The sequence below is a fragment of the Ornithodoros turicata genome, chromosome 6, assembly GCF_037126465.1.
Source record: "Ornithodoros turicata isolate Travis chromosome 6, ASM3712646v1, whole genome shotgun sequence".
NCBI classification, from domain to species: Eukaryota; Metazoa; Arthropoda; class Arachnida; order Ixodida; family Argasidae; genus Ornithodoros; species Ornithodoros turicata.
Window position 1 is genome coordinate 28,276,739 of NC_088206.1, and position 23,744 is coordinate 28,300,482.

The 23,744-nt window shown below is 49.9% G+C and overlaps 4 protein-coding genes across 4 annotated transcripts; all 4 read left to right on the forward strand.

Annotated features, from left to right (window-relative positions):
- The first annotated feature begins 1,388 nt into the window (after nucleotides 1-1,388).
- Nucleotides 1,389-9,374, forward strand: LOC135398411 (uncharacterized). The gene is made up of 3 exons (XM_064629820.1): nucleotides 1,389-6,515; nucleotides 8,515-8,680; nucleotides 8,941-9,374. Exons 1-3 carry the CDS (start codon nucleotides 1,389-1,391, stop codon nucleotides 9,372-9,374), a joined length of 5,727 nt encoding a protein of 1,908 aa, XP_064485890.1.
- A 3,599-nt stretch (nucleotides 9,375-12,973) lies between these two features.
- Nucleotides 12,974-14,419, forward strand: LOC135398412 (uncharacterized). The gene has a single exon (XM_064629821.1). It carries the CDS (start codon nucleotides 12,974-12,976, stop codon nucleotides 14,417-14,419), a length of 1,446 nt encoding a protein of 481 aa, XP_064485891.1.
- A 1,709-nt stretch (nucleotides 14,420-16,128) lies between these two features.
- Nucleotides 16,129-18,189, forward strand: LOC135398413 (uncharacterized). Its single transcript, XM_064629823.1, has one exon. The coding sequence runs from the start codon at nucleotides 16,129-16,131 to the stop codon at nucleotides 18,187-18,189; it is 2,061 nt and encodes a 686-aa protein (XP_064485893.1).
- Nucleotides 18,190-20,613: 2,424 nt separating this feature from the next.
- On the forward strand, nucleotides 20,614-23,404 carry LOC135398414 (uncharacterized). The gene is made up of 4 exons (XM_064629824.1): nucleotides 20,614-20,754; nucleotides 21,391-21,647; nucleotides 21,857-21,969; nucleotides 22,709-23,404. Exons 1-4 carry the CDS (start codon nucleotides 20,614-20,616, stop codon nucleotides 23,248-23,250), a joined length of 1,053 nt encoding a protein of 350 aa, XP_064485894.1. The 3' UTR covers nucleotides 23,251-23,404.
- Nucleotides 23,405-23,744: the final 340 nt, after the last annotated feature.

Below are 23,744 nucleotides of genomic sequence, written 5' to 3' on the forward strand. Positions count from 1 at the left end.
TGTCACAGCAATTCCTTGACTGGCAAGCGAGCTTTCTTACAATGCCTTCTCTGCCATCGTGTCAGGGAAACGGCAGACTGGTGTCTTCTACGCCTGCGAGGAGTCATCAGTAACACAGCGTGTTTCTTGTGCTGAAGCGGCAGGCACTAAAAAAGTACTCGTCCAGATCATGCGACGTTCAGTCCCAGCTGTTCTTGATTCAGGATCCACAAAGAGTTTAATGAACTCTCAGTTTGCATCGGACCTTGGACTGGAACCACAGCCTTCTAGGATTGGTCTTGTCGGAGCCAATGGCATTGACCTTGTCAATCTGGGTGAAGTCCTGGCAGAGATTGAAGTCGATGGTGCTCAGTTTCACCAGCGCTTCGTAGTTGTTCCTCATCTCGAAGAAGACAGGGTGCTACTTGGTGACGATTTTCCTAAGTCCTCCAAGGCCATCATTGACTGGGCTACAAATTCATTCGCCGTCCAGCGTACCATGGAAGAAAGGGTCCGCGCAGTACGTTCGGAAGTTGTGCCTTCCTTGAGCCGGAAGTTCGTTGAAGTGCGAATTGCTCGTCCTCAGGGATCGTCTGAGCACAATCTCTACGAAGTGACCGCTTCCTCAACACTACATGAACGGTACCTTTTTGATATAGCGCCCACCTCGACGATGCTGCTGAAGACATTGTCAAAGTCCTCTTCAGACGCAGTTTAAGAAGTGGAAGCGATTGAGCTGAGTGAGGAGGATAGACAAACGATTGACAGAGCTTGCAGTTTGGATTCTCCTGACGAACAATGTGATCGTCAGACTGTCATTGGTTCATCCTACCAGGAAGTCAAGATCGATGACATTGGATTCAATGAGGGAAGCTCTCTCTCTCTCTCTGTCAGAACTGGAGGCTGTAAGGACCCTGCTGGACGATAACTCGCATGCATTTGCAACCGACTCCATGGACCTGGGTCACTGCAAAATAGGCTATCACTATATACCTACACCTACTGGTGAAGCCGTCCTGTTTCCCAACGTCCAAGAAGGTTGTCTCCTGCACAATGAGATCTTGTTAACGCCATGATAAAGGATTTGATGGACGCTAACATCATCAAAGCTTCTCGAAGTCCATGGGAATCGCCTCTTGTTCTGGTGAAAAAGAAAGATGGTTGTTGTGAAATATGCGGTACTGTTGGTTGGGTTTTTGGTTTCGGTTTGGTTTTGGCTACAAGGACGATGTAGCGCGCTATAGTAGCGCGTGTCACTTGCAGTCTCGAGGGTTTTTTGGAATAAACCGTCTGGACAAGTACGTCTGCCTCCCGCTCCGAATTCCTGGGCCTACGAGTTCCTCAACACAAATCTTGGTGCCGAAACCCGGGAACTTACAACGACGGAGGTGGAATAGACAGCAGCTGGGATGGACCGTGTGAAGCAGAAACGCGGTGTTCTACGCGCGGCGATCACGAAGCTCATCAACGAAATTGACCTACTGCTGCAGACAACGGCCCCAGCCGCCGACGTGCTGTCCACAAAGCTGGACATCTTGAAGTCCAAGGAAGAAATGTTGCAGACTCTAGACCAGAACATAGAGGAGTCCGTGCCGGAGGAGGCCTTCGAACAGGAAGTCCAAGGCGTTCTCTCTTATGAGGAGAAGATATGCACTGCGAAGTCCCAGATCACTCAGAAACTGAGAACGTACAACAGACAGCTACCGCGGACAGACTCGTCTCCCTCCAGAGTTCCACATGTACAGCCGACGCAGAACGCTGCCGCCTGTAGGGTGAGACTGCCGAAGATCGAAATTTCGAAGTTCAGCGGAGACTTAGCCGAGTGGACGACGTTCTGGGACCAGTTTCAGTCCAGCATCCACACAAACGAATCTCTGCACAAAGTCGACAAATTCAGGTACCTGCAGAGCTATCTTACGGGCAAGGCTGCAGCAGCTATCAGTGGACTCTCACTTACGAATGAAAACTACGACACTGCAATAGATCTCTTGAGGCAACGCTTCAATCAACGACACCTGATCGTAGAGGAGCATCTAAACCGCTTACTGCATCTTCCACCTGTGGTTGACGCAGGGAAGTTCGTACGGCTACGTGAGCTATACGACGAGGTCCAAGTGAGGGTACGAAGTCTACAAGCTCTGGATGTCGGCACAAAAGAGTATGGGATCATGCTGATGAGCGTCTTACGCAAGGCTGTGCCAAGAGAGGTCACCCTGGAGTACAATCGCAAGCACAAAGGAGCTCCTAGCGAAGGTAGGACCGAAGTAGAGGACTTTATGGACTTCCTGAAAGTCGAAGTGGAAAGCAGAGAGAAGGACACGTTGCTCCCAGACATGCAGAGGAATCGCGCTATGAATCTTGACGAACCGCACTCCAGAACTGCACCAAGAGATGGTAGGCGGCTGTTCGAACGACAAACGACAGGTGCACTCACCACAGGAGTGACGCCACAGCAGCTAGAATGTCTGCTGTGCAAGGCAGCAGACCACGGCATAGAAAACTGCCGCAGCAATCTTTCGGTGGGTGACAAGAAAGCCCTACTTAGTCGGGAGGGCCGTTGCTTCAAATGCGGCAAAAAATATCACAGGTCACGTGATTGTCGAACTGCTCCACGCTTAAGATGCGCAACCTGTGGCGGACATCATTTCACGATACTGTGTGATCGTCCAGGAAATTATAGAGCAGCGGAAGACCCCAACCCTGCACGCCTCGGGGTCATGGCTTCGTCTGCGCTGTCGACATCCGACGCAGCTGCGGCCACTGGACCTGTTCTTCTCCAAACTGCTCGCATTTGGGCGGAAACAGATAGGAAGAGACAATTTGTACGAGCCATGCTGGATGGAGGCAGTCAACGGACGTTCATAAAGGAATCACTGTCTCACGAACTTCAATGCGAACCCGTCGGGGAAGAAGCTCTGTCCATATTCTCTTTCGGTTGTACTCCGCTCAAAAAGACGTGTCGTCGTGTGAAGGTCTGGCTTCGCAGCCAGTACAGGCGCCAGGACACATGCGTCGAAGCGTTGGAAACGCCCGAGATCTCCGCGAACCTTATGCCTTCTCCTGACGCCAACGTCACGAGGGTACTGAACGAGAAAGGTATGGAAGTAGCCGACGCCGCGGTATTTGGCACAACCTGTAAACCCGAAGTCCAGATACTGATTGGTTCGGACTATTACTGGGCGGTCGTGACGGGCGAATCCCAACGTATTTCGGAGAAGCTCTTTGCCGTCAACACTATATTCGGTTGGACAGTTCAAGGGCCTAATACGTCATCGTCTTCCTGCTTCAACACCGGTGTAGGGGTGTTACGGGTTACGGTGGAAAGCACCGAAAACGAAGCATCTGTAGAACTTCAGCGATTTTGGGATCTTGAACACATTGGAATCAAGCCAAACGAGGTCGAACACGATAGCCTTTGGAAGAACGAAGTACTGGCCCAGTTTCGTAGCAGTATTGAGAAGAAAGACAGGAGGTACGAAGTGTCACTGCCGTGGACGGACAAAAAAGAGGAACTTCTTCCAAATCTTCAAGCAGCACGAACAAGGCTGCAATCATTAACGAGACGTCTCATGAAGGATCGTGTACTCATGGAAGAGTACGATGCAGCCATTCGTCTCTATGAACAAAACGGTCATGCCGAAAAGGTGCCGACTGGGGAGTCGGATAACGTAGTCTACTATATGCCACATAGAGCGATCATCAAAAGAGAAAGAGAAACCACCAAAATAAGAATTGTCTTCGACGCCTCGTCCAGCTCTTCAAACGACCCATCACTGAACGACGTCCTTCACGCTGGTCCGAACCTCAACCCTGACATGCTTCACGTGATGATTAAGTTCCGCGCCAACACAATTGCTTTAACTGCCGACGTTGAGAAGGCGTTTTTGCAGATTGCACTAGCCGAGAGCGACCGAGATGCGCTAAGGTATCTCTGGTATGCTACAACACCAAGGATGGGCCAACCATTGCCAGAAATTGAGGCCCTAAGGATGACACGGGTACCGTTCGGAGCTACTTCTAGCCCGTTCCTTCTAGCAGCGACTTTGCGACACCACTTTCGTGAGATGTCCGACATCTTCCCATCCACGTGCAAAATTCTTGGTGAAAGTTTCTACGTCGATGACTTGGTGACCAGCGTAAACACACTTCAAGAGGCGAGACAGCTTTGCGAGGAATCCGTGGCGATCGTTGAACACTGTGGCATGAAACTTCGAAAGTGGGCAACCAATGACCATCAATTGAGGGAGGCACTTCGACAACAGGGCGACGACTGTCTATCACAGCAGCTCGAGAGCAAAGTTTTAGGCGTCATCTGGGACACCAGGACAGACCACCTACGTGTCGCGTTACGTTCCGTCATGGACTTCTTAATCACGGCTGATGACACAAAGCGCAGCTTACTCCAAGCGACTGCAAGGGTGTTCGATCCTCTCGGATTTCTTGCGCCCTTCGTTATCCGAGCAAAGATAATGTTCCAACGTGTTTGGCAGAGAGAACTGAACTGGGACGATGACCTCCCGACTGACGTACTTGAGGACTGGCAGAGGTGGCGAAAAGAACTCCACCAGGCCAAAGAAATTGCCATTCCGAGAGCCTTGAAAGGAACAGAAGAAATTCACCACCAAACACTCCACGTGTTCTGCGACGCTAGCTTGCTAGCATACGGTGCCGTCGTATACCTCAGGACAGAATACAAAAACGGCGCATGTACGGTTTACCACATCCTAGCTAAGGCTCGGGTAGCTCCTTTGAAGCGCATCTCGCTTCCCCGCCTAGAGCTACTTGGAACCTTACTAGGAGCTCGACTCTGCGACTACGTAGCGGCGTGTTTTCCCGACAGACATGGAGCCATACTATGGTCGGATTCGATGATCGCCCTCAGCTGGATACGTGGTGACGCTCAGCGTTACAAACCCTTTGTGGCTAATAGGATATCCGAGATACAGAGTTCAAGAAGCATATCTGGCTGGCGACACTGTCCAGGGGAACAGAACCCAGCAGACCTCCTGACCCGCGGCAGTTCGATTCACTCGTTACACTCGCGCACTCACTGGTGGGAAGGACCACAATGGTTAAAGGAATCACAGGAACAGTGGCCAAGTGCAACCACAGGCGTGGGGAAGGATATTAGTGAAGAAGTAAGAGCGACGCACGTTTTGCTTCTACCATCGCCGCCAACGGAGCCGATCCTCCAACTTACCAACTGCTCTTCTTTAGACAACGTCGTCAGAACAACGGCGTGGATATACCGATTCCTGCACAACTCAAGACGAGATGAACCCGCAACAGGTCCACTTTCTACATGTGAGATCCGACGCGCAGAAAACTACTGGATAAGACAAGTACAAGCGGAATCGTTTTCGGAGGAACTTGAAGCTGTCAAATCATCATGGCATCTAAAGGTCACATCGAAACTAAGAGATTTGCATCCTTACTTGGACAAAGATGGAATTCTACGCATAACGGGACGTCTACAACGGGGAGAAGAAAGCGAAGAAGTAAAGCACCCGATTGTCTTACCCAAAGATCATCGTTTCACTCAACTTCTTATCGTAAGAGCGCATCGACGTTTGCTCCATTCGGGTGTCCGCGACACGTTGGTCGAGCTAAGGGAGCTCTACTGGATTATCCAAGCACGTCAAGCAGTTAAGAAGGAGCTGTACAAATGCCACCGCTGTAGACGTCAAAGAGCGCGGCCTGCTTTTCTAGAGACAGCACCACTTCCACCGGATCGTATAACAAGAGCCGAACCCTTTGAGGTGACTGGAGTAGATTTTGCGGGGCCGCTCTTTTACAAAGCTCCAGACGTCAACTCAAAGAAATGCTACATAGCTTTGTTCACGTGTGCGGTGACGCGAGCCGTGCACCTGGAAATTGTAGACGACTTGACAACCCAAAGGTTCCTAATGGCATTTCGTCGTTTTGTGTCCAGAAGAGGACTGTGTAAAGTCATTTATTCCGACAATGCGCTAACCTTCAAGCGAGCATCCAAGGATCTGAACAGCCTCTGGAAGAGCGTACGCCACCCCGACGTACTCGACTACCTCTCTCAAAGCCGCATCCAGTGGAAATTTATCGTCGAGAGAGCAGCATGGTGGGGCGGCTTTTGGGAGAGGTTGGTGCGGACGGTAAAAGATGTTCTGCGTAGATCGTTAGCGAAGGCTCTACTACGACACGATGAACTCGTCACAGTTCTCACAGAGGTCGAAGCCATTATCAATTCACGCCCTCTCAACAGTGTCTGCGACTCAGCTGAGGATCTGTCTGTTCTTACCCCCTCTCACTTCCTCATTGGACGGAGACTGACGGCGCTGCCAGCAGGCACAGCCACCCCCACAACGTCGGACAGCAACACCCTCATCAAGAGTTACCGATATCGTGAGCAGCTGCTGAATTCCTTCTGGAACAGATGGCGAAAAGACTACCTGTTGCAACTTCGGTCCAATCACGTTGTTAAAAGCGGAGTCGGAGCGACATTGAAGCCTGGGGACCTTGTCCTCCTTGTGCAGGAGCGCTTGCCGCGACACTTGTGGCAGGTATGCCGCGTGAACTCTGTTATACCCGGAGCGGATCGGAGAGTGCGGGTGTGCATCGTTCGGCTGCCTAGCGGCGCACTGTTACGTCGACCAGTGCAACTCCTTTGCCCACTAGAGATTGTATAAATGAGCTCCTGCTCACAAGCGGGGGGGGGGGGGGAGGATGTTGTGAAATATGCGGTACTGTTGGTTGGGTTTTTGGTTTCGGTTTGGTTTTGGCTACAAGGACGATGTAGCGCGCTATAGTAGCGCGTGTCACTTGCAGTCTCGAGGGTTTTTTGGAATAAACCGTCTGGAAAACGTCTGCCTCCCGCTCCGAATTCCTGGGCCTACGAGTTCCTCAACAATGGTAGCATCAGAATGTGCGTCGATTACAGGAAGCTCAACGCTGTAACTGAAAACGACGTGTATCCACTTCCCAGGATCGACGACGCACTTGCGGACTTTACTTTACTTTACTTTACGCACATGGGGACTTTACGAGTACCTTCGTATGCCCTTCGGGCTGAGAGGTGCACCATCAGCTTGCCAACGAACTCTGGACAATGTCATTGCTGGCATCAAATACCGCAGCGCCCTCGTGTATATGGATGACTGTATAGTGTACAGCGAGACATTTCCGCAGCATATGAAAGACCTTCAAGAAGTCCTTGACCGGTTCGTTCAAACGGACCTCAAATTCAAGCCCAAGAATTAAGTGCTGCTTCTTTTGCTCGTCGGTTGCGTACCTAGGCCACATCGTCGACGAAAACGGGATATATCCAGATCCCGTAAAACTTGAAGCGGTGGTCGCGTTTCCTCCGACACACAACGTCACTGAGATCCAGTCCTTCTTGACTTACTTCCGGAAATTCATTCCCAACCATAGTGCAATCGCAGCGCTATTGCTTCAATAATTAAAAAAGAACGTAAAGTTTCAATGGGGTGTGGAGCAGGATCGAGCGTTCGCAGCGCTCAAAGAAGCCTTATTTGACCTCCCGTCTTGAATCACTTCTCCGACGACCCTCGGTTTGGAATACAGGTCCACACTGATGCATGACTTCTTGGTCTTTCCTCCTCTTCCTCGCTCATCCTTCGTCGTCCTTTTTCACGCCGGGCCCCAATCCCGTCACACACGGGTCGCGAGCTACCTCTACAAAATCGCGGTAGACCGACGCTGACGCTGCACTTTATGCATGTACACTAAAGCGGTACCGATCTACAGATTTGGTACTCCGACGGTATACAGGTCGCACCTGTACCAGAGGGGAGGCAATTTCTTTTCTCGGCTCGGGCATTTCGCTATTCTTCTGTTCAAATGCGTATCGCTGTACATAAAAAAGACGGCTGTCGCTGCAGCTAAACGCGTGGCCAAAAATCTTTGTGAGGGAGATTCCTTTCGAAGAGCGCTTAAAAGATCTGCGAAAGATACGGGCCAAGAAATTCTCTGAGATCTTGGAGGGGCTGGACGAAGAAAGAGGAGAAAACTGGCAGCATAAATCTTAATAAATCTTCGACAGCATAAATCACACCGGGTGCGCAACGATTTAGTTGCGAGATGGGCACGATTAGCGTCGTACATCCCGACACTCCTCTGTTGGATAAGTCGGAAACACAATCGTTTTCTGTGCCTGGAGCGCAATGGCATATACTGAAGGGGGAATACGAGGTATTCTACCCGGTCGCTGACATATCTTCCGTTATAGAGTTCCAACTCACGAATTTGGGGCATCACTATCTCGATTTGAACTCCGCATACATAGTGACGGAAGTCCGCGTCGTACGTGATGATGGTTCCCTGCCCGAAACAAAGGCGGGCGATAGGACGACGTACGACGAGGTCTACCCCATCAACGCGTTCGCAACTCGCTTTTCAAGAACGTAGTCGTTTTCTTGAATCAGACCATGATTACGAATAATAATTTGTATAGCTATAGAAGCTACCTGGATATTTTGCTTGACGCCAGCACCACTGAGCAAAATACTGTGCATAAAGCGGGTCTGTACACGCACAAACAAGCACGTCACTTGGGAAAACAACATTCGTGCTCGTGGACCGGCCGAACGATACAACATCACACGGGGTTGCAAGGCCATTGACCTGGTTTCCAAGATCAACTCGGACATTTTCCTGCAGCCTAAGCTACTGAAATCGGGAGTGGAAATTAGGCTTCTTTTTTATCAAGGCAAGTAGTTGATAAGATTTTTGATAGATTTGTAGATTTTTAGTAGATTTTTTAAGTAGATTTTTTAGATAGATTGTGATAGATTTTTGCAAGTAGTTGATAACTACTTTTTAACTTCAGTCAGGTAGTTTAACTAGTAGTTTAACTACATGTAGTTAACTACTGGCCATCACTGCTCTACACACTGGCCGGAAGTGAATCTCGTATTCGTTCGCTACCTGTTGGCAACCTGGATGCATGCCTGGAAGATTTATTTCCAGAGAAGATACCGTCTAATGTGGTGGTCGCATTCGTGCCCACTCTAGCCTACCAAGGAGCATTCAATCGCGACCCGTATCGATTTGTGAACTGCGACATTGAGTCGGCGACGCTCACTGTGAACGGGACACAGCGAATAGACACGTTCGACTTTAACAATAACTTGAACGACCGAAGCTACTTTAATCTCTTGGAGCAGCTGTCCGAGAAGCACGTCTCCTATGAATACGACCACTACGTTGTAAACAAGTTCCTACTCTACTACGACCTGGATCCCGATCAATCCTCTGTCCACCTGTCACCAATCAGGCGTGGAAACGTTCATCTCCAACTCAAGTTCCGACGCGCCTTGACCGAACCCACAACCGTGTTGATACTGTCCGAGAGTGTGAGAATCATGCCCATGGATAAGAACACGATCGTGACACTTGATTAGCGCACGATGTTCGAGCAAGAGATCGAGAGACTTTTAAAATACGACTAGACTTCGGCACTCTACCGTGGTGTATACGCTCGAGACTACCGTTTGCCCGCGCTCGATAGACCAGGAATAATCGTGGTCAACACCGATCGACGACAGCAAGCCGGGGAGCATTGGATTCTCTACAGGAAATTGAAGAAAAAACTTATTTACTTCAATTCCTTCGGGTTGCCGTCCATCGAACCCAAGCTGAAACGCCTCATCGTTGACGAATATAATGATGTCTGTATTCAAAGCCTGTATTCTCCAATGTGTGGTGTGTATTGCTGTATCGTGGAGACATTGTTGGCGAAAGGGAAATCACTGAAGAGCATTGTATCCCTGTTTTCCAATAATCTCGCCGCTAATGACCTAACATCAATAAAGATGCTAGAAAAGTTGTTTGTTGCTTTAAAAAAAAAGCATGGTATCCTTTATTCTCTAAGCTCCCCACAAACTATACTTGCTTAATCGATGAATACGCACTGTAATCCTTCTATATAGCTCCCTATCATATCGTCCTATCATATCATCCTATCTATATAGCTTCCTAATCCATCTCTACGAATCACACAACATAGCATTTTTTCTCCTGAAACAGGAAATACACGTATATTCATTTTACTGATGATTACATATGGGATTATGCATGCAGACTTTCGCTGGTGTCGTTGGGACGCATCGCTTTTTCTTCGCGTGAGCGAAGATGATGTCGGGCGATGCGACTCTTTTACTATCCCTGAATCTCTCCTCCACTAGTTTCAGATCCGGTAATTCACGCATTTCTTGCAAATCTTCATCTGTTAATCGCTAAAAATGACTGGGTAGGTACACCTATATGTGTTTATCGTTTTTCATAAGGAGTTCCACGTATACAGCCTCCCCGTACATAGTGTCCACCTTGCTTAAGTCCACGTCGAGCTTTTCGCTCTTCGGAACACTGCTCATGTTCTGAATGTCCCCATCACCAGGTTTCTTTAGTTTATCCAGCTTCTCGAAAATAGATGACATATCTCACTTGATCACTTCTCAGTGCAACTTTCTACAAACTCCGAATGAACTGAAAATGAGAACAACTATTACCTAACTTTCCTCATCTTGACGACAATAGTGAGACATACCTTTCTCATTGTGCGCTTCACCCAGAGTCGACCGTCGGATATAACATGAACAGGTAGTTTCTTTGAGGGCACGGAACTCAAATGAGTTGTATATATCGCAACTTTTATATAAAGCACCCCTGGAGGGTGAGTGTGGCTATTTTTAGGCACAAGGGCGGTGCACTGTATAACAGTAACAGTTTTTTAGCTCGTGATATATGGCGCGCGCGCATGTTAGCTACGAAGGACTTGGATAATCCCATTTGGAACTTCTTGGAAACCAAACTGCATAAGCGAACCCTTTGTTTTTGGTTACAGAAAGCTTGTTTCGGCATGTTGAAATGAGAGGGCTACGATGTAATACAGGCGGTCCGCTTTGACGTGGGCTCATAGGGATTTTTTTCTTCAGATAGACTTGTCTCATCAGGCAGAACAGGTTACTTTTGGTATACGTTTTAACATGCATGGCGGAGACCTCAAACGAAAGCTCGATTTCTCGGAAAATATGATTTACAACCCCAAACTGCGTAAACAAGAGCGCTTTGATATAAAACAGGTGGCCTCATTGAACATGATGTAGCATACAGTCGACTGATCCTCAAAACCTCGGTGACCCAATTTCTTGGAAAACATGATTTACACCCATGGGAGTATGCGGAAACAAGCTAGCTTTGATATAAAACAGGTGGCCTCATTGAACATGATGTAGCATACAGTCGACTGATCCTCAAAACCGCGGTGACCCAATTTCTCGGAAAACATGATTTACAACCATGGGAGTATGCGGAAACAAGCTAGCTTTGATATAAAACAGGTGGCCTCATTGAACATGATGTAGCATACAGTCGACTGATCCTCAAAACCGCGGTGACCCAATTTCTCGGAAAACATGATTTACAACCATGGGAGTATGCGGAAACAAGCTAGCTTTGATATAAAACAGGTGGCCTCATTGAACATGATGTAGCATGCAGTCGACTGATCCTCAAAACCTCGGTGACCCAATTTCTCGGAAAACATGATTTACAACCATGGGGGTATGCGGAAACAAGCTAGCTTTGATATAAAACAGGTGGCCTCATTGAACATGATGTAGCATGCAGTCGACTGATCCTCAAAACCTCGGTGACCCAATTTCTCGGAAAACATGATTTACAACCATGGGAGTATGCGGAAACAAGCTAGCTTTGATATAAAACAGGTGGCCTCATTGAACATGATGTAGCATACAGTCGACTGATCCTCAAAACATCGGTGACCCAATTTCTTGGAAAACATGATTTACAGCCATGGGAGTATGCGGAAACAAGCTAGCTTTGATATAAAACAGGTGGCCTCATTGAACATGATGTAGCATGCAGTCGACTGATCCTCAAAACCTCGGTGACCCAATTTCTCGGAAAACATGATTTACAACCATGGGAGTATGCGGAAGCAAGCTAGCTTTGATATAAAACAGGTGGCCTCATTGAACATGATGTAGCATGCAGTCGACTGATCCTCAAAACCTCGGTGACCCAATTTCTCGGAAAACATGATTTACAACCATGGGAGTATGCGGAAACAAGCTAGCTTTGATATAAAACAGGTGGCCTCATTGAACATGATGTAGCATGCAGTCGACTGATCCTCAAAACCTCGGTGACCCAATTTCTCGGAAAACATGATTTACAACCATGGGAGTATGCGGAAACAAGCTAGCTTTGATATAAAACAGGTGGCCTCATTGAACATGATGTAGCATACAGTCGACTGATCCTCAAAACCTCGGTGACCCAATTTCTCGGAAAACATGATTTACAACCATGGGAGTATGCGGAAACAAGCTAGCTTTGATATAAAACAGGTGGCCTCATTGAACATGATGTAGCATGCAGTCGACTGATCCTCAAAACCTCGGTGACCCAATTTCTCGGAAAACATGATTTACAACCATGGGAGTATGCGGAAACAAGCTAGCTTTGATATAAAACAGGTGGCCTCATTGAACATGATGTAGCATGCAGTCGACTGATCCTCAAAACCTCGGTGACCCAATTTCTCGGAAAACATGATTTACAACCATGGGAGTATGCGGAAACAAGCTAGCTTTGATATAAAACAGGTGGCCCCTGTATCGGTATGCTGATAGCAGCCCAGCGCGTAGCATATCTAATCTTAACCTTGAGCGACTTCACGTGGTCCTGCTTGTACGTGTCCTCCCCCATTGTGTGTGTGTATATATAAGCTGTGAATAAAGGCGCAACCGTTTGGATTGAGTTCAGATTGGAAAGCCAGGATACGTACACGCGCTATTTCGCTCCTTTCTTGTCTCTTGTATTTCCCAAGCTCTCTTAGATCCGACGGTCCGTTACATTGCCCCCGGGTGCGGACTGTGGCTGTCCCTCTCGGTGCGCACTCAGAACTGTGCTCCTTCGGCTTTTGACACCTTGTTTGTCGTGCAAGTCCGCGACCCTGTCGACCCTCACCACGGCGATGGCCGCTGAATGTACGGGCGCTCAGCGTCACCCCGACCACCCCGACATGGAGAATAAAGACATGGACGAACCGCATGGACGTAGCAACGCCCCCAGTGACAATGAATCAATTGACTCGTCTATGATTGACGAAAATGGTTTTGAGATGCCCCGGTATCATCTGAAGCGTCGACGCCGTAGTGCCTCCGGCTCCAGCATCGAGACCGTCATGTCCGTTTCTTCTCGTCAAGGCAATGTGCCTCGCACTGTTCTCTTCCGGCCCTCAATCAAAGGGGACAGTGTTACTTCGCTTCGACTGGTGAAACTCGAAGAGTTTCTCAACTCTGAAGCTCCCAACGAACTAAGGGAAATCCGAATCAACCGCGCCCTCAATATAGTGGCAGTGGATGTCAAAACCATCGCCGGCGTCACCCTGCTCCTCGCCCTCAACCGTCTCTGTGCCATGCCGGTTCGTGCAGCAATGCCGACGCCCAAATGCGCGAGTACCGGTGTTATCCGCGTAGTCGACCTCTCACTCACTGACAGCGAGTTGTGCCAACGCCTCCGTTCTCCAGTGGATTTCTCCAGTGTAAAGAGACTTGGAAAAGACTCCGAGTCGGTGAAAATTGTCTTCGTATCTTCGTCCCGTCCTTCAATAGTTCACATCGGCACTGTAAAGTGCCCGGTCTCCGCCTACAAGCCCAAGCCAACACAGTGTTTTAAATGTGGGCGCTTCGGGCACGTGAGCGTGTCATGCCCAAGGCCGGAACAGTGCCTTATCTGTGCCGGTGACCACGCTAACAGCGCGTGCCCGGAAGGGAGTGTCCCGAAGTGCTCCAATTGCGGCCTAGCACATTCTGCTGTCGACAAAACCTGTCCGGTGAAAAAACGGGAAACTGCTGCGCATCGCTACGGCTTGAAAGAAAGCATACCAACGAGGAAAGCTCGGAAAATGCTCAAGAATAAGGGCCGCATCCCCCATTGTCCCTCGGACTCCTCCTCACTCCCTAACCGTGTGCCACCGACAAACATCGACGCTAACGCACCTGCAGCTCCTCGCCCATCCGCCGAAATTGCTCACGACCACGAAATGGCGTCGCGCCAAGTTGGTACAGCAACTCAGGACGACACGTCGAGTTCACAGAGAACATACAGCGCCACTCTCCAGGGCAACAAGACACACGACACCGCATCTCAAGAGCTTCGGGAAGTCGATGGAAAACGCGTCGCGCACCGTTCCCCAAGCCACCATGCCCATCCCACAGCTCCCCGCCCAACTGACCACAGTAATTCTTCAACCGTGGACTGGGGCAACGCCTTGCCCACCTTCGCTTCCTTCATCAAGATCGCCTTCCTTGTACTCAAGACACTGGCACAATGTTCTGCCCTTCCATCGGGACTCAGGTACTTTATCTCCTTGGTCATACCCCTGGAACACTCTATCGCCAGCCTCTTGGGAGTATAACGGCCTCCAGGTCTCCCGGCAAGACCATTTCGTCCCCACGGTATTATGAACATGGCTCCACAACCTTGCAACTCGACGAGCGAGTGTCGCCCCCGCACAGACACAGCCCGATCCAGCTCAGTGCCTACTTCTTCCAACCACGGGGCTATCCGTTCCCGTACAGTGCCTATCATCATGCAGTGGAACTGTAACGGCTTAAGAAGCAGACTACAGGAACTGCATCTCTTTCTCAAGAAATACCCTATTCCCGTCCTAGCATTCTCCGAATGCGGTCTTCCCAGTGACAGCGGAATAGCTGGTTACAGAAAATATGTGTCGCCCTCTATCATTACGTTCCCTACCGGCTCCGCAGCCTTATTCATCAAGAAGGACTTGCCGCAAGCCCCCGTACCTCTTCAATTCGCTTGCAGTAGTCAGGCTGAATTCGTCGGCACTACAGTTTTCTTACACACAGTCAAGCTAACCATAGTGTCTGTTTACATCCGACCAGGAGCGCCTATACAGCAAGTCCAGCTAACGGACACTCTTACACGGATACTCCAGCAGTGCCCCGGCAATATCATTTTATGCGGAGACTTTAATGCGCACCACCAGCTCTGGGGCAACAACTCGTCAGACCGGCTCGGCCAAGAAGTACTCCAGGCTGCTGAGGAGTTAGACCTCACCATCGCAAACAACGGCGCCCCCACCTTCTATCGACCCCCCTCACTTATAGTGCTATCGACCTGACCCTACATTCGCTGAACCTTCAAGTTGAGTGGAGAGTTAATCCCGACACAATGGGAAGCGACCATTTTCCAATATTTGTGACACTGCCCCAGGTGACCAAGTCGAAAATCAGACCAGCCCTTCTGACACGTCATGTCATCCATTGGGATTCCTTTCGTAAATCCTTGGAAAAAGGCGAGACCAACGATATCATAGCCGATATACAGTCAAGTCTTAGTATCGCCACGTCCACCACCCGCACGCGGGTCACCGACCCGGCACCCGATCTCAAATTTCTCAAACTGACCTCGGCCAGGCGGCGAGCACAACGGCTGCTGCGACGCGACCCTACTCCCCTCAACCTCATCATGTACCGCAGGATCTCATCCGTTCTTCGTCGGTACTCCAAGGCTCTGCGGCGACATCAGTGGAGAGCTTTCTGTGCTTCATTAACCCCCCACTCACCTGGCAGCACAGTATGGCGCGTCATCAACTCCCTCACGGGAACACAAAGCCAAAAAATTCCTTTTCAGGATTTCGCTGTCAGTCGCGGCATTACTGTGGCAGAAGCCGCCGATGTCTTCATGGACGTTTTCAGCCCACCTCAGTCTCGCCTAGACCCTCCTTCCATAAATACTGTTTCTCCCCACCCCTTGGACACACCCTTCACCATCCAAGAGCTCCTTACCGCCCTAAGGAAATGTAGTAGGCGTAGTAGTCCCGGATCGGATGGTGTAACTTATCAGGCCCTAAAAAACCTCCCCGCAACTGCTCAAGACCGTCTCCTCTGTCTCTTCAACGACATATGGACTACCGGCACCGTCCCACCCTCGTAGAAGCATGCTCTCATTGTCCCAGTGCTCAAGCCCAACAAGCCCCCAGAGCTCCCAAGCTCTTACCGCCCTATCTCTCTCACTTCATGCGTCTGCAAGGTGATGGAGAGAATGGTCCTCGCTAGGGTGGAATGGTTCCTTGAACACCATACAATCCTTCCGTCTGAAATGACTGGCTTTCGTCGGAAGCTCGCCACCAGTGACAACTTGCTCGAGTTTTGTTCTGATGCCGACAGTGCCTACAAGAGGAGACTTTCTGTCCTTGCCACCTTCATCGACATCAACAATGCCTTTGGGAGTGTTTCCCTAAACGTCGCAGTCGAACGGCTCCAGAGCGTAGGCGTAGGAGGCAAGGCTCTGCTCTTCATTTCGAATCTCCTGTATGGCCGGACCTCTCAAGTTCGCCTCGGACATGTTCAGGGACATCCCAGAGACCAGCCCAGAGGGCTCCCCCAGGGAAGTGTCATCAGCCCTGTCATTTTCAACATAGTTCTCGCAGCCCTCCCCGGTGCTCTTCCCAGATTCATCCCGACGGTCCGCCTGTCTATTTACGCTGATGACCTTACCCTGTGGATCTGCGGCTGCAGGCTGACTCAGATGACAGGGCACGTGCAAAAAACCCTAACCGCAGTCAATGACCACCTGAACACCTTGGGTCTCACCATATCGCCCCATAAGTCATCTTATATGATTATCAACAGGAAAAGAAGAACTGATCCCGCCACCCTCAACATCAATGGGGTCAGCATCCCTCGGGTCTCCAACCAGAAGAGTCTGGGACTAACAATCGACGACCGCCTCAGCTGGCGCCCTCTGGTCACTGCTATCGCCTCCAAAACCACGCCTTGTAGAAACGTCCAGAAAAGACTTGCCGGAACCTCCTGGGGTTCTTCCCCCACAGCCATGCTTCATCTGCATAAAGCCCTCACCTTGTCTCGGATCTTGTACTGCCTTCCCTTTGCCTCACCCAGCCCATCCTGCATGACTATCTTGGACAGAGCACACACAGGGGGACTCAAAACTGCACTTGGCCTTCCTCAGGCTGCGGTCAACAGGGAGACCTACAAAGAGGCCGGACACCCCTGCCTTCGTCTTGCCTGCACTGAACGACTACTGCTCCAGTTTGACAGGCTCAGGCAAACACCCCCAGGCCAGGAAATACTACAGCGCATACAAGGGCATCACCAGTCGCGTTTTGCTCACCACCTCCACACCTTCTCTTCTCTAGCGCAACCCTCACCACCTTTGCCAGCGCCTCAAGCCCCCTGGCTCGTTTCTTTCATCAGCTGTGCTACCAAGATACCCTTCCTCCGCGCGAAGAAAGATCTCCCATCACATGTGGCAAAGGCCCTCACTCTCGACCTCTTAGAGACACGCTACGCCGCCCACACCAAGGTCTTCACTGACGGCTCCGTCAGTCATCAACAGAAGTCATGTACTGCAGCTTTCCACATCCCAGAACTGAATATCTCGTGGCAGGCCCGCATCATCGGTTATGTCTCCTCGACCACCGCCGAGCTCATCGCACTCAACGAAGCGCTCAAGGCCATTGAGCATTTCCCACCAAAATTCCTTGTATTCCTCACGGACTCACGAACAGCCCTCAACCGCATCCATTTCCCTGGAAGAACCGACATATTGGTTTGGCACATCAGGAAGAAACTCGATTTCCTCACTGAACAAAGCTGCATCGTACACCTGCAGTGGATTCCTTCCCATGTGGGGATCTCTGGGAACGAAAAGGCTGACCAGCTAGCAGCCGAGGCGCATTTCCTGCCCCCAACCGTTCAAGCTCCTCCCTGCCCCAACTCAACGAGACAGGCCATTACGGAATACATTGCTTTCTGTCACCGTCTGGCCACCAACACCGGGGATGATGTCTGCCCTCCTTGTCCCGCAAGAGGCCTTCCCAGACAAAAGGCAACAGTCCTTCACCGCCTCCGAACTGGATCGGCTTTCACTCCTGCCTTCCTACACCGCTTGAGGAGGATCGACAGCCCTCTCTGCGTCACCTGCAATGTCTGCTCTGACACTAAGCATCTTCTCCTTGAGTGCCGCAACTTCGCAGGTCAACGAGACACTCTTCTGAAGGATCTGCAACTCATCGGTACGCAAGTCACCGAACTGTGTCACCTTACGCACCCAACCGGACCTGTCGCCAAGCAGCGCAAGACACGGGACGCGTTACTCACTTTTCTCGAGGCCACTGGCCTCCTGGCTACCCTGTGATCTCACAGCTGACTCACCGTCGGATGGTTTTAACCCTCCCTTCCCTCCCTTCCCTTTCCTTCTAACTCTTTAACCCCCTCTTCCCCATTCCCCCGTGAGAGTGAACCCTGCCGTCAGTAGTGTACAGGCTAACCTCACTCTCCTTTCCTATGTAATCGATATTCCACCACCACGCAACCGTTGTTGCTGTTTTGCTGGCACTTCGTGCGTCGTGCTTCCGACGGATGCATGGTGTCAGAAGTGGGATCTTCCACACCGGAAGGGCCGGAGGCGGTGGAAGTTTTTAATACGTTCACGCTAACTTCCGGAGAACGGGAGAGCTACACGACAGTGCTTCAGAGGTTCGAGGATTACTGCACTCCTAAGTGTAACGAAACCTATGAACGCTATGTCTTCAGGTGTCGCATGCATGGTGAAGGTGAGCAGTTCGAATCCTTCTACCGAGACATTCAACTGAAAGCTCAATCATGTAACTTTGCGACACTGTCAGATTCTTTCATACGGGACCAAATTGTGTATGGGGTGCTAGACAGAAGTCTGCGCGAGAGGCTCTTGCGTGAAGAGAACCTAACCCTAACAAAAACGGTTCAAATATGCAAAGCTGCCGAATTGGCGGAAGAACACAAGAAGATCTGGAGTCAAACTGACAAGTCAGTAGACCCAATGGTGAAAGAAAAACGACGGAAATACGGTGGCAGCAGATGCAAAAAATGCAACAGTAATCATGAACCGAAGAAGTGCCCCGCGTATGGGAAAGTGTGTCGCAAGTGCAAAAAGAGGAATCATTTTGCTGTATGTTGCAAACTAAGGCAGAAGGTGGCTGACGGAGTGTATCTCGCAGATGATGAAACAGATAGCGACGGCCTTGATGTGTTGGAAGTCTGCAATGGCAGGGATAACAGCGACGACTGGCTGATAACGGCAGCTATCTCGGGGAAGGACGTGCAACTAAAAGTTGACACGGGATCACAAGCAAACCTGCTTCCGCTGTCTGTATTCAAGAAGATAGTCCCCGGGATTCGTACAGCTCCGTCCAAACTTAACTTGAACACGGCGCCGGCCTGCGGAGCAAGAGGGACGACACCCTGGCGGCTCTAACTGGAATTATCGGGAAAGAGCGTTGAGGGCTGTCCTACTCGCATCACGGGGGTGGCCATCTGAGAAGTGGTGCTCCGCTTCGAATGGGCAATGATAGGAGACGCAAAGCTTCAGCTTGTTTGTAGTGATTACGTGACCTTGTGCCACCTGATATCACTGATCGCTGTGAAGCATCAGTTGCCTCAAAACTGCCGTTTCCTTGCTATTAACTGCGCGGGAGAAGCTCTGTGCGTTCAAGGGCAAGATAATTTCACTCTCATAACAAACCCGAGTTATTCTTGAAGCAGCATGGAAGTGGTAATGGACAGTGAATATGTCAATAACGCGAGCGAGTAACCACATTGTGATGTCGCATGGAAAATTCAATTCTTACGACGTTCTACAAGGTGTTCTTAACCGTAAATTATTTCGACGCATAGCAAGCTGCTCATTCTCATTGTTGTTCGAAGAAATAAAGGGTAGAAGGGAAGAAAAATAAAGGGTAGCACTCATAAGAGCGCCGACTACTCCACATTATTTAACATGTTTAACTTCTTCGTTAGCACACTGCGACACAAGGAGAATCACTGGGAGAATGGAACAAGCTCGTCAACTGGCTGGCCATCGCGAACATATGATACAACGTTGCGCAGAATGCGGTGCTTTAAGCAACGATCTTTTCCAGCGTAATGCATTTACGTGTATTATTATTACATTGCTTTCATTCTATTGCTTAATTCCAACCATTGTGACGCCACTACAGCAATATGACGCATACCAATGACATGGCTGCTAACGGCGCGGACAATCACTGATCAGATGGCGAAGATTTCAATCGCCCGCACAATCCAGAACAGACTGGAACGATGCGCAGATAACAAATATCCACGTAAACATCAGCGCCCGTTCGAAGCGGAGCACCAGTTCTCAGACGGGCACCACCGTGATGCGAGTAGGACAGCCCTCAACGCTCTCTCCCGATAATTCCAGTTAGAGCCACTAGGGTGTCGTCCCTCTTGCTCCGCAGGCCGGCGTCGTGTTCAAGTTAAGTTTGGACGGAGCTGTACCAGGCCGACGACAGCAGTTCTACGGAGTTACAGCGGCGGCGTTATCTCCCACACCGGAACCGCACAGCTGCGCACGAAGATCAAGGGTGTGACAGCAAATCTGGAATTCTTTGTGACTACAAGTGCTCGTCGAGCAATTTTGGGCTTCAAGGCGTGCAGACTATACGGACTGGTCAACTGCGTAGAAGCTGTGGCAAGTACTGATTGCTCAAACGGTCATGTAGCGGCGGACTTTCCAGATTTGTTCCAGGGCTTGGGATGCACCAAGAGAGTATACAGAATGGTGTTGAAGGTAGGGACAGTTCCGGCCATCCAGTCAGCGCGCCGGGTACCGCAGATGCTCAAAAGACCTCTCAAGGAGGAACTGGACAGGATGGAGGCACAGGGCATCATAGCAAAGATGGAAGAACATTTTGACTGGGTAAGTCCATTGGTAGTCGTGAGAAAAAAGAGTGGCAAGATTAGAGTATGCATGGACCCTAGACATATCAACCAAAATCTGAAACGGGAACACTACTCTATGCCCAAAAGAGAGGAGATAGAAGCAGAGCTGGCTGGTGCCACTTATTTTTCAAAGTTAGACGCCAATGCGGGGTTTCACCAAATACCATTGGATGAAGAAACTTCCCGGATCTGTACGTTTTCAACGCAGTTTGGTCGTTACCGGTACAGAAGACTGCCTTTCGGCATTTCATCAGCACCAGAAGTTTTTCAGAAAACGATGAACCAAGTTTCTGACGGCTTGGACGGCGTCAGAGTGTACATTGACGACGTGCTAGTCTGGGGTACCACGCGTAAAGAACACGACGAACGTCTGCGTAGGGCACTTGAAGCGTGTCGGCGTGGAGGCTTAACTTTGAACCCCGATAAGTGTGTGTTTTCTGTGAAAGAGATAGCGTTTTTGGGGGACAGAATAACGAAGGAAGGAATACAGCCAGACCAGGAACTTTTACGAAGTGTGTTAGATATGCCAGCACCGACAAATAAGGAGGGTGTGCACCGTATGCTTGGACTGGCCAACTAGTACTTCGGAAAATATATCCCCTGCCTTTCACAGAGAACCGTCGCCCTGAGAGATCTTCTCAAAGAAGGATGTTGTTTCGAATGGACAAAGAGCCACGCAGAGGAGTGGCAGAGCCTTAGAAACTCCTTAGCGTCGTCACCGGTTCTGGCCTTCTTTGACCCGAGGTTGGAAACTAAGGTCTCCACCGACGCCTCTCAGTTCGGACTTGGCGCGGCCTTGCTTCAACTTCATGACAGCGAATGGCTACCTGTGGCATATGCCTCGAGGGTACTCACAGAAGTTGAAGGCAGGTACTCACAAATCGAAAAGGAAGCTCTTGGTAATGTGTTCGGTTGTGAAAAATTCCATGACTTTATTTACGGCCGAAAAGTATCTGTGGAAACTGACCATAAACCTCTCATTGCGATTTCCAAGAAAAACCTTGGCGATATGCCACCAAGGTTGCAGTGTTTCTTTATACGTCTGATGGAGTATGATTATGAGCTGCAATATGTTCCAGGCAAGCACCTGCAGCTGGCCGACACACTGTCTCGGGCACCACTAGTGACAGAAATCGCTCGGGGCGTGGATGTCGACGTGGAGGTGCATGCAGTATCAATTCTTTCAACGATGGTGAGTGAACAGACTCTAAAACGGCTTAGAGAGGAAACTGAGAAGGATTTGGGCCTGTGGGATGTAATGGCAGCGTTGGAAAACAACGAGGAGGTGCAAGGAGAGTACAAAGCATTGCAATCGGAACTGTCCAGTGTAAACGGTGTTATGTTTAAAGGTTGCAAGGTGGTGATCCCTAGAACGCTTCGCAGAGAGATCTTGACGCGCCTTCATGAGGGACATTTAGGAGTCGCTAAGTGCATGGCTAACGCTCGCTCGCTCATGTTTTGGCCTGGAATGAACACTGACATTAGAGAAATGGTATCAAAATGCAGCGCATGCAGGCGGTATGCGTATCGTCAGCTAGAGGAACCCCGAATAATGCGACCTACTCCCAATCAGCCATGGCATCGCGTAGGAGTAGACTTGTTCCAATATGCATCTAAGAACTATGTGGTTGTCATTGACGCGACGTCGAACTATCCTGAGGTTGAACAGCTCGGGGACACCAGTGCGCGTACCGTCGTTACTGCGCTAGCCAGCGTCTTCGCAAGACATGGTATCCCCATGGAAGTGTGTTCCGATAATGGACCTCAATTTGTGTCAAAGGAATTCAGAGACTTCGCCTCGCTGTTCGACTTTCGTCATGTGACTTCAAGCCCTCGGTTTCCAAGGTCGAACGGACTTGCTGAGAAAGGAGTACAGATTGTGAAAAGAATATTGAAAAAATGTGCTTATTCAAGTGACATTTTTTTCTTAGGACTTCTAAACTACAGAACCACTCCTCAAGAAGATGGCAACACCCCAGCAGAGCTGTTGATGGGCCGGCGACTGCGCACACGGCTTCCAGACATTAGGCGCACCACGCAAGTACAAGTCCGAAAGCATCAACAAGATTCCTCAAGAGGCACTCTACCTAAACCGCTGTTGCCTGGCCAACATGTACGTGTACTACAGGACGGCGCCTGGACCCTAAAGGGAAAGATACAAGATGTCGCAGCACCTAGATCATACAAGGTGGTCACTGAAGACAACAGACCGCTACGAAGAAATCGACAACATCTTCTGCCCGCACCCGAACGGTACGTTCCTACACGGCCGGACATGGATTCAGCCCGTCACCCAGAAAACGGACATCGAGTTGAACCACCCGCGACTGAAGACTCTTCGCAATCTGTAACCGAATCGGCCTCACCTTCCAAGAAGTGTCTACCTTCATCTGACGATGGGAAGGATTCAGAGCCCTGTCTACGGAGGTCATCCAGGACAAGACGTCCACCGGACAGGCTCGTGTATACATAGTTGTGTTCTTTTAAACTGTCTGCATGTATGAGTTAGTATTAGATGTGTAACGGTTAAACATAAAAAAAAGGGAAGATGTATCGGTATGCTGATAACAGCCCAGCGCGTAGCATATCTAATCTTAACCTTGAGCGACTTCACGTGGTCCTGTTTGTACGTGTCCTCCCCATTGTGTGTCTGTATATATAAGCTGTGAATAAAGGCGCAACCGACGGATACAGCCCCAACGTGTTGGGATATGCAGCGTGGTTGCTGATTTATAAGCCGCGGGAGCGCCTCAGGGGGGAACAGTCTGCTTCGAGCCACAACTCGGTTCAAAAGTAAGTTATTCCCCTCACTTGTTGCACATTTCTTACGGTTTCTTCTATTTTCAGTGTCTAGGTGTGTATTCTGCTTTTTTGACCCTCATGATATCGAGGATGAAGGGTTATCGGAAGACTATTCACGGGACGGCGCACCTCCTACACTGTCTGCTCATGTGATGCGATCACACC

Excerpts from the sequence above, each read along its gene's own strand:
- LOC135398413 (XM_064629823.1), top strand. The coding sequence starts at position 16,129 with ATGACTGGCTTTCGTCGGAAGCTCGCCACCAGTGACAACTTGCTCGAG.
- LOC135398412 (XM_064629821.1), top strand. The coding sequence starts at position 12,974 with ATGGCCGCTGAATGTACGGGCGCTCAGCGTCACCCCGACCACCCCGAC.
- LOC135398411 (XM_064629820.1), top strand. The coding sequence starts at position 1,389 with ATGGACCGTGTGAAGCAGAAACGCGGTGTTCTACGCGCGGCGATCACG. Across the intron at positions 6,516-8,514 it reads TGCCGCGACACTTGTGGCAG|CACGTCACTTGGGAAAACAA; the intron begins GTATGCCGCGTG and ends CGCACAAACAAG. Across the intron at positions 8,681-8,940 it reads TAGGCTTCTTTTTTATCAAG|AGAAGATACCGTCTAATGTG; the intron begins GCAAGTAGTTGA and ends ATTTATTTCCAG.
- LOC135398414 (XM_064629824.1), top strand. The coding sequence starts at position 20,614 with ATGGTGTTGAAGGTAGGGACAGTTCCGGCCATCCAGTCAGCGCGCCGG. Across the intron at positions 20,755-21,390 it reads TGGAAGAACATTTTGACTGG|AGAACCGTCGCCCTGAGAGA; the intron begins GTAAGTCCATTG and ends TGCCTTTCACAG. Across the intron at positions 21,648-21,856 it reads CTCACAGAAGTTGAAGGCAG|GCAAGCACCTGCAGCTGGCC; the intron begins GTACTCACAAAT and ends AATATGTTCCAG.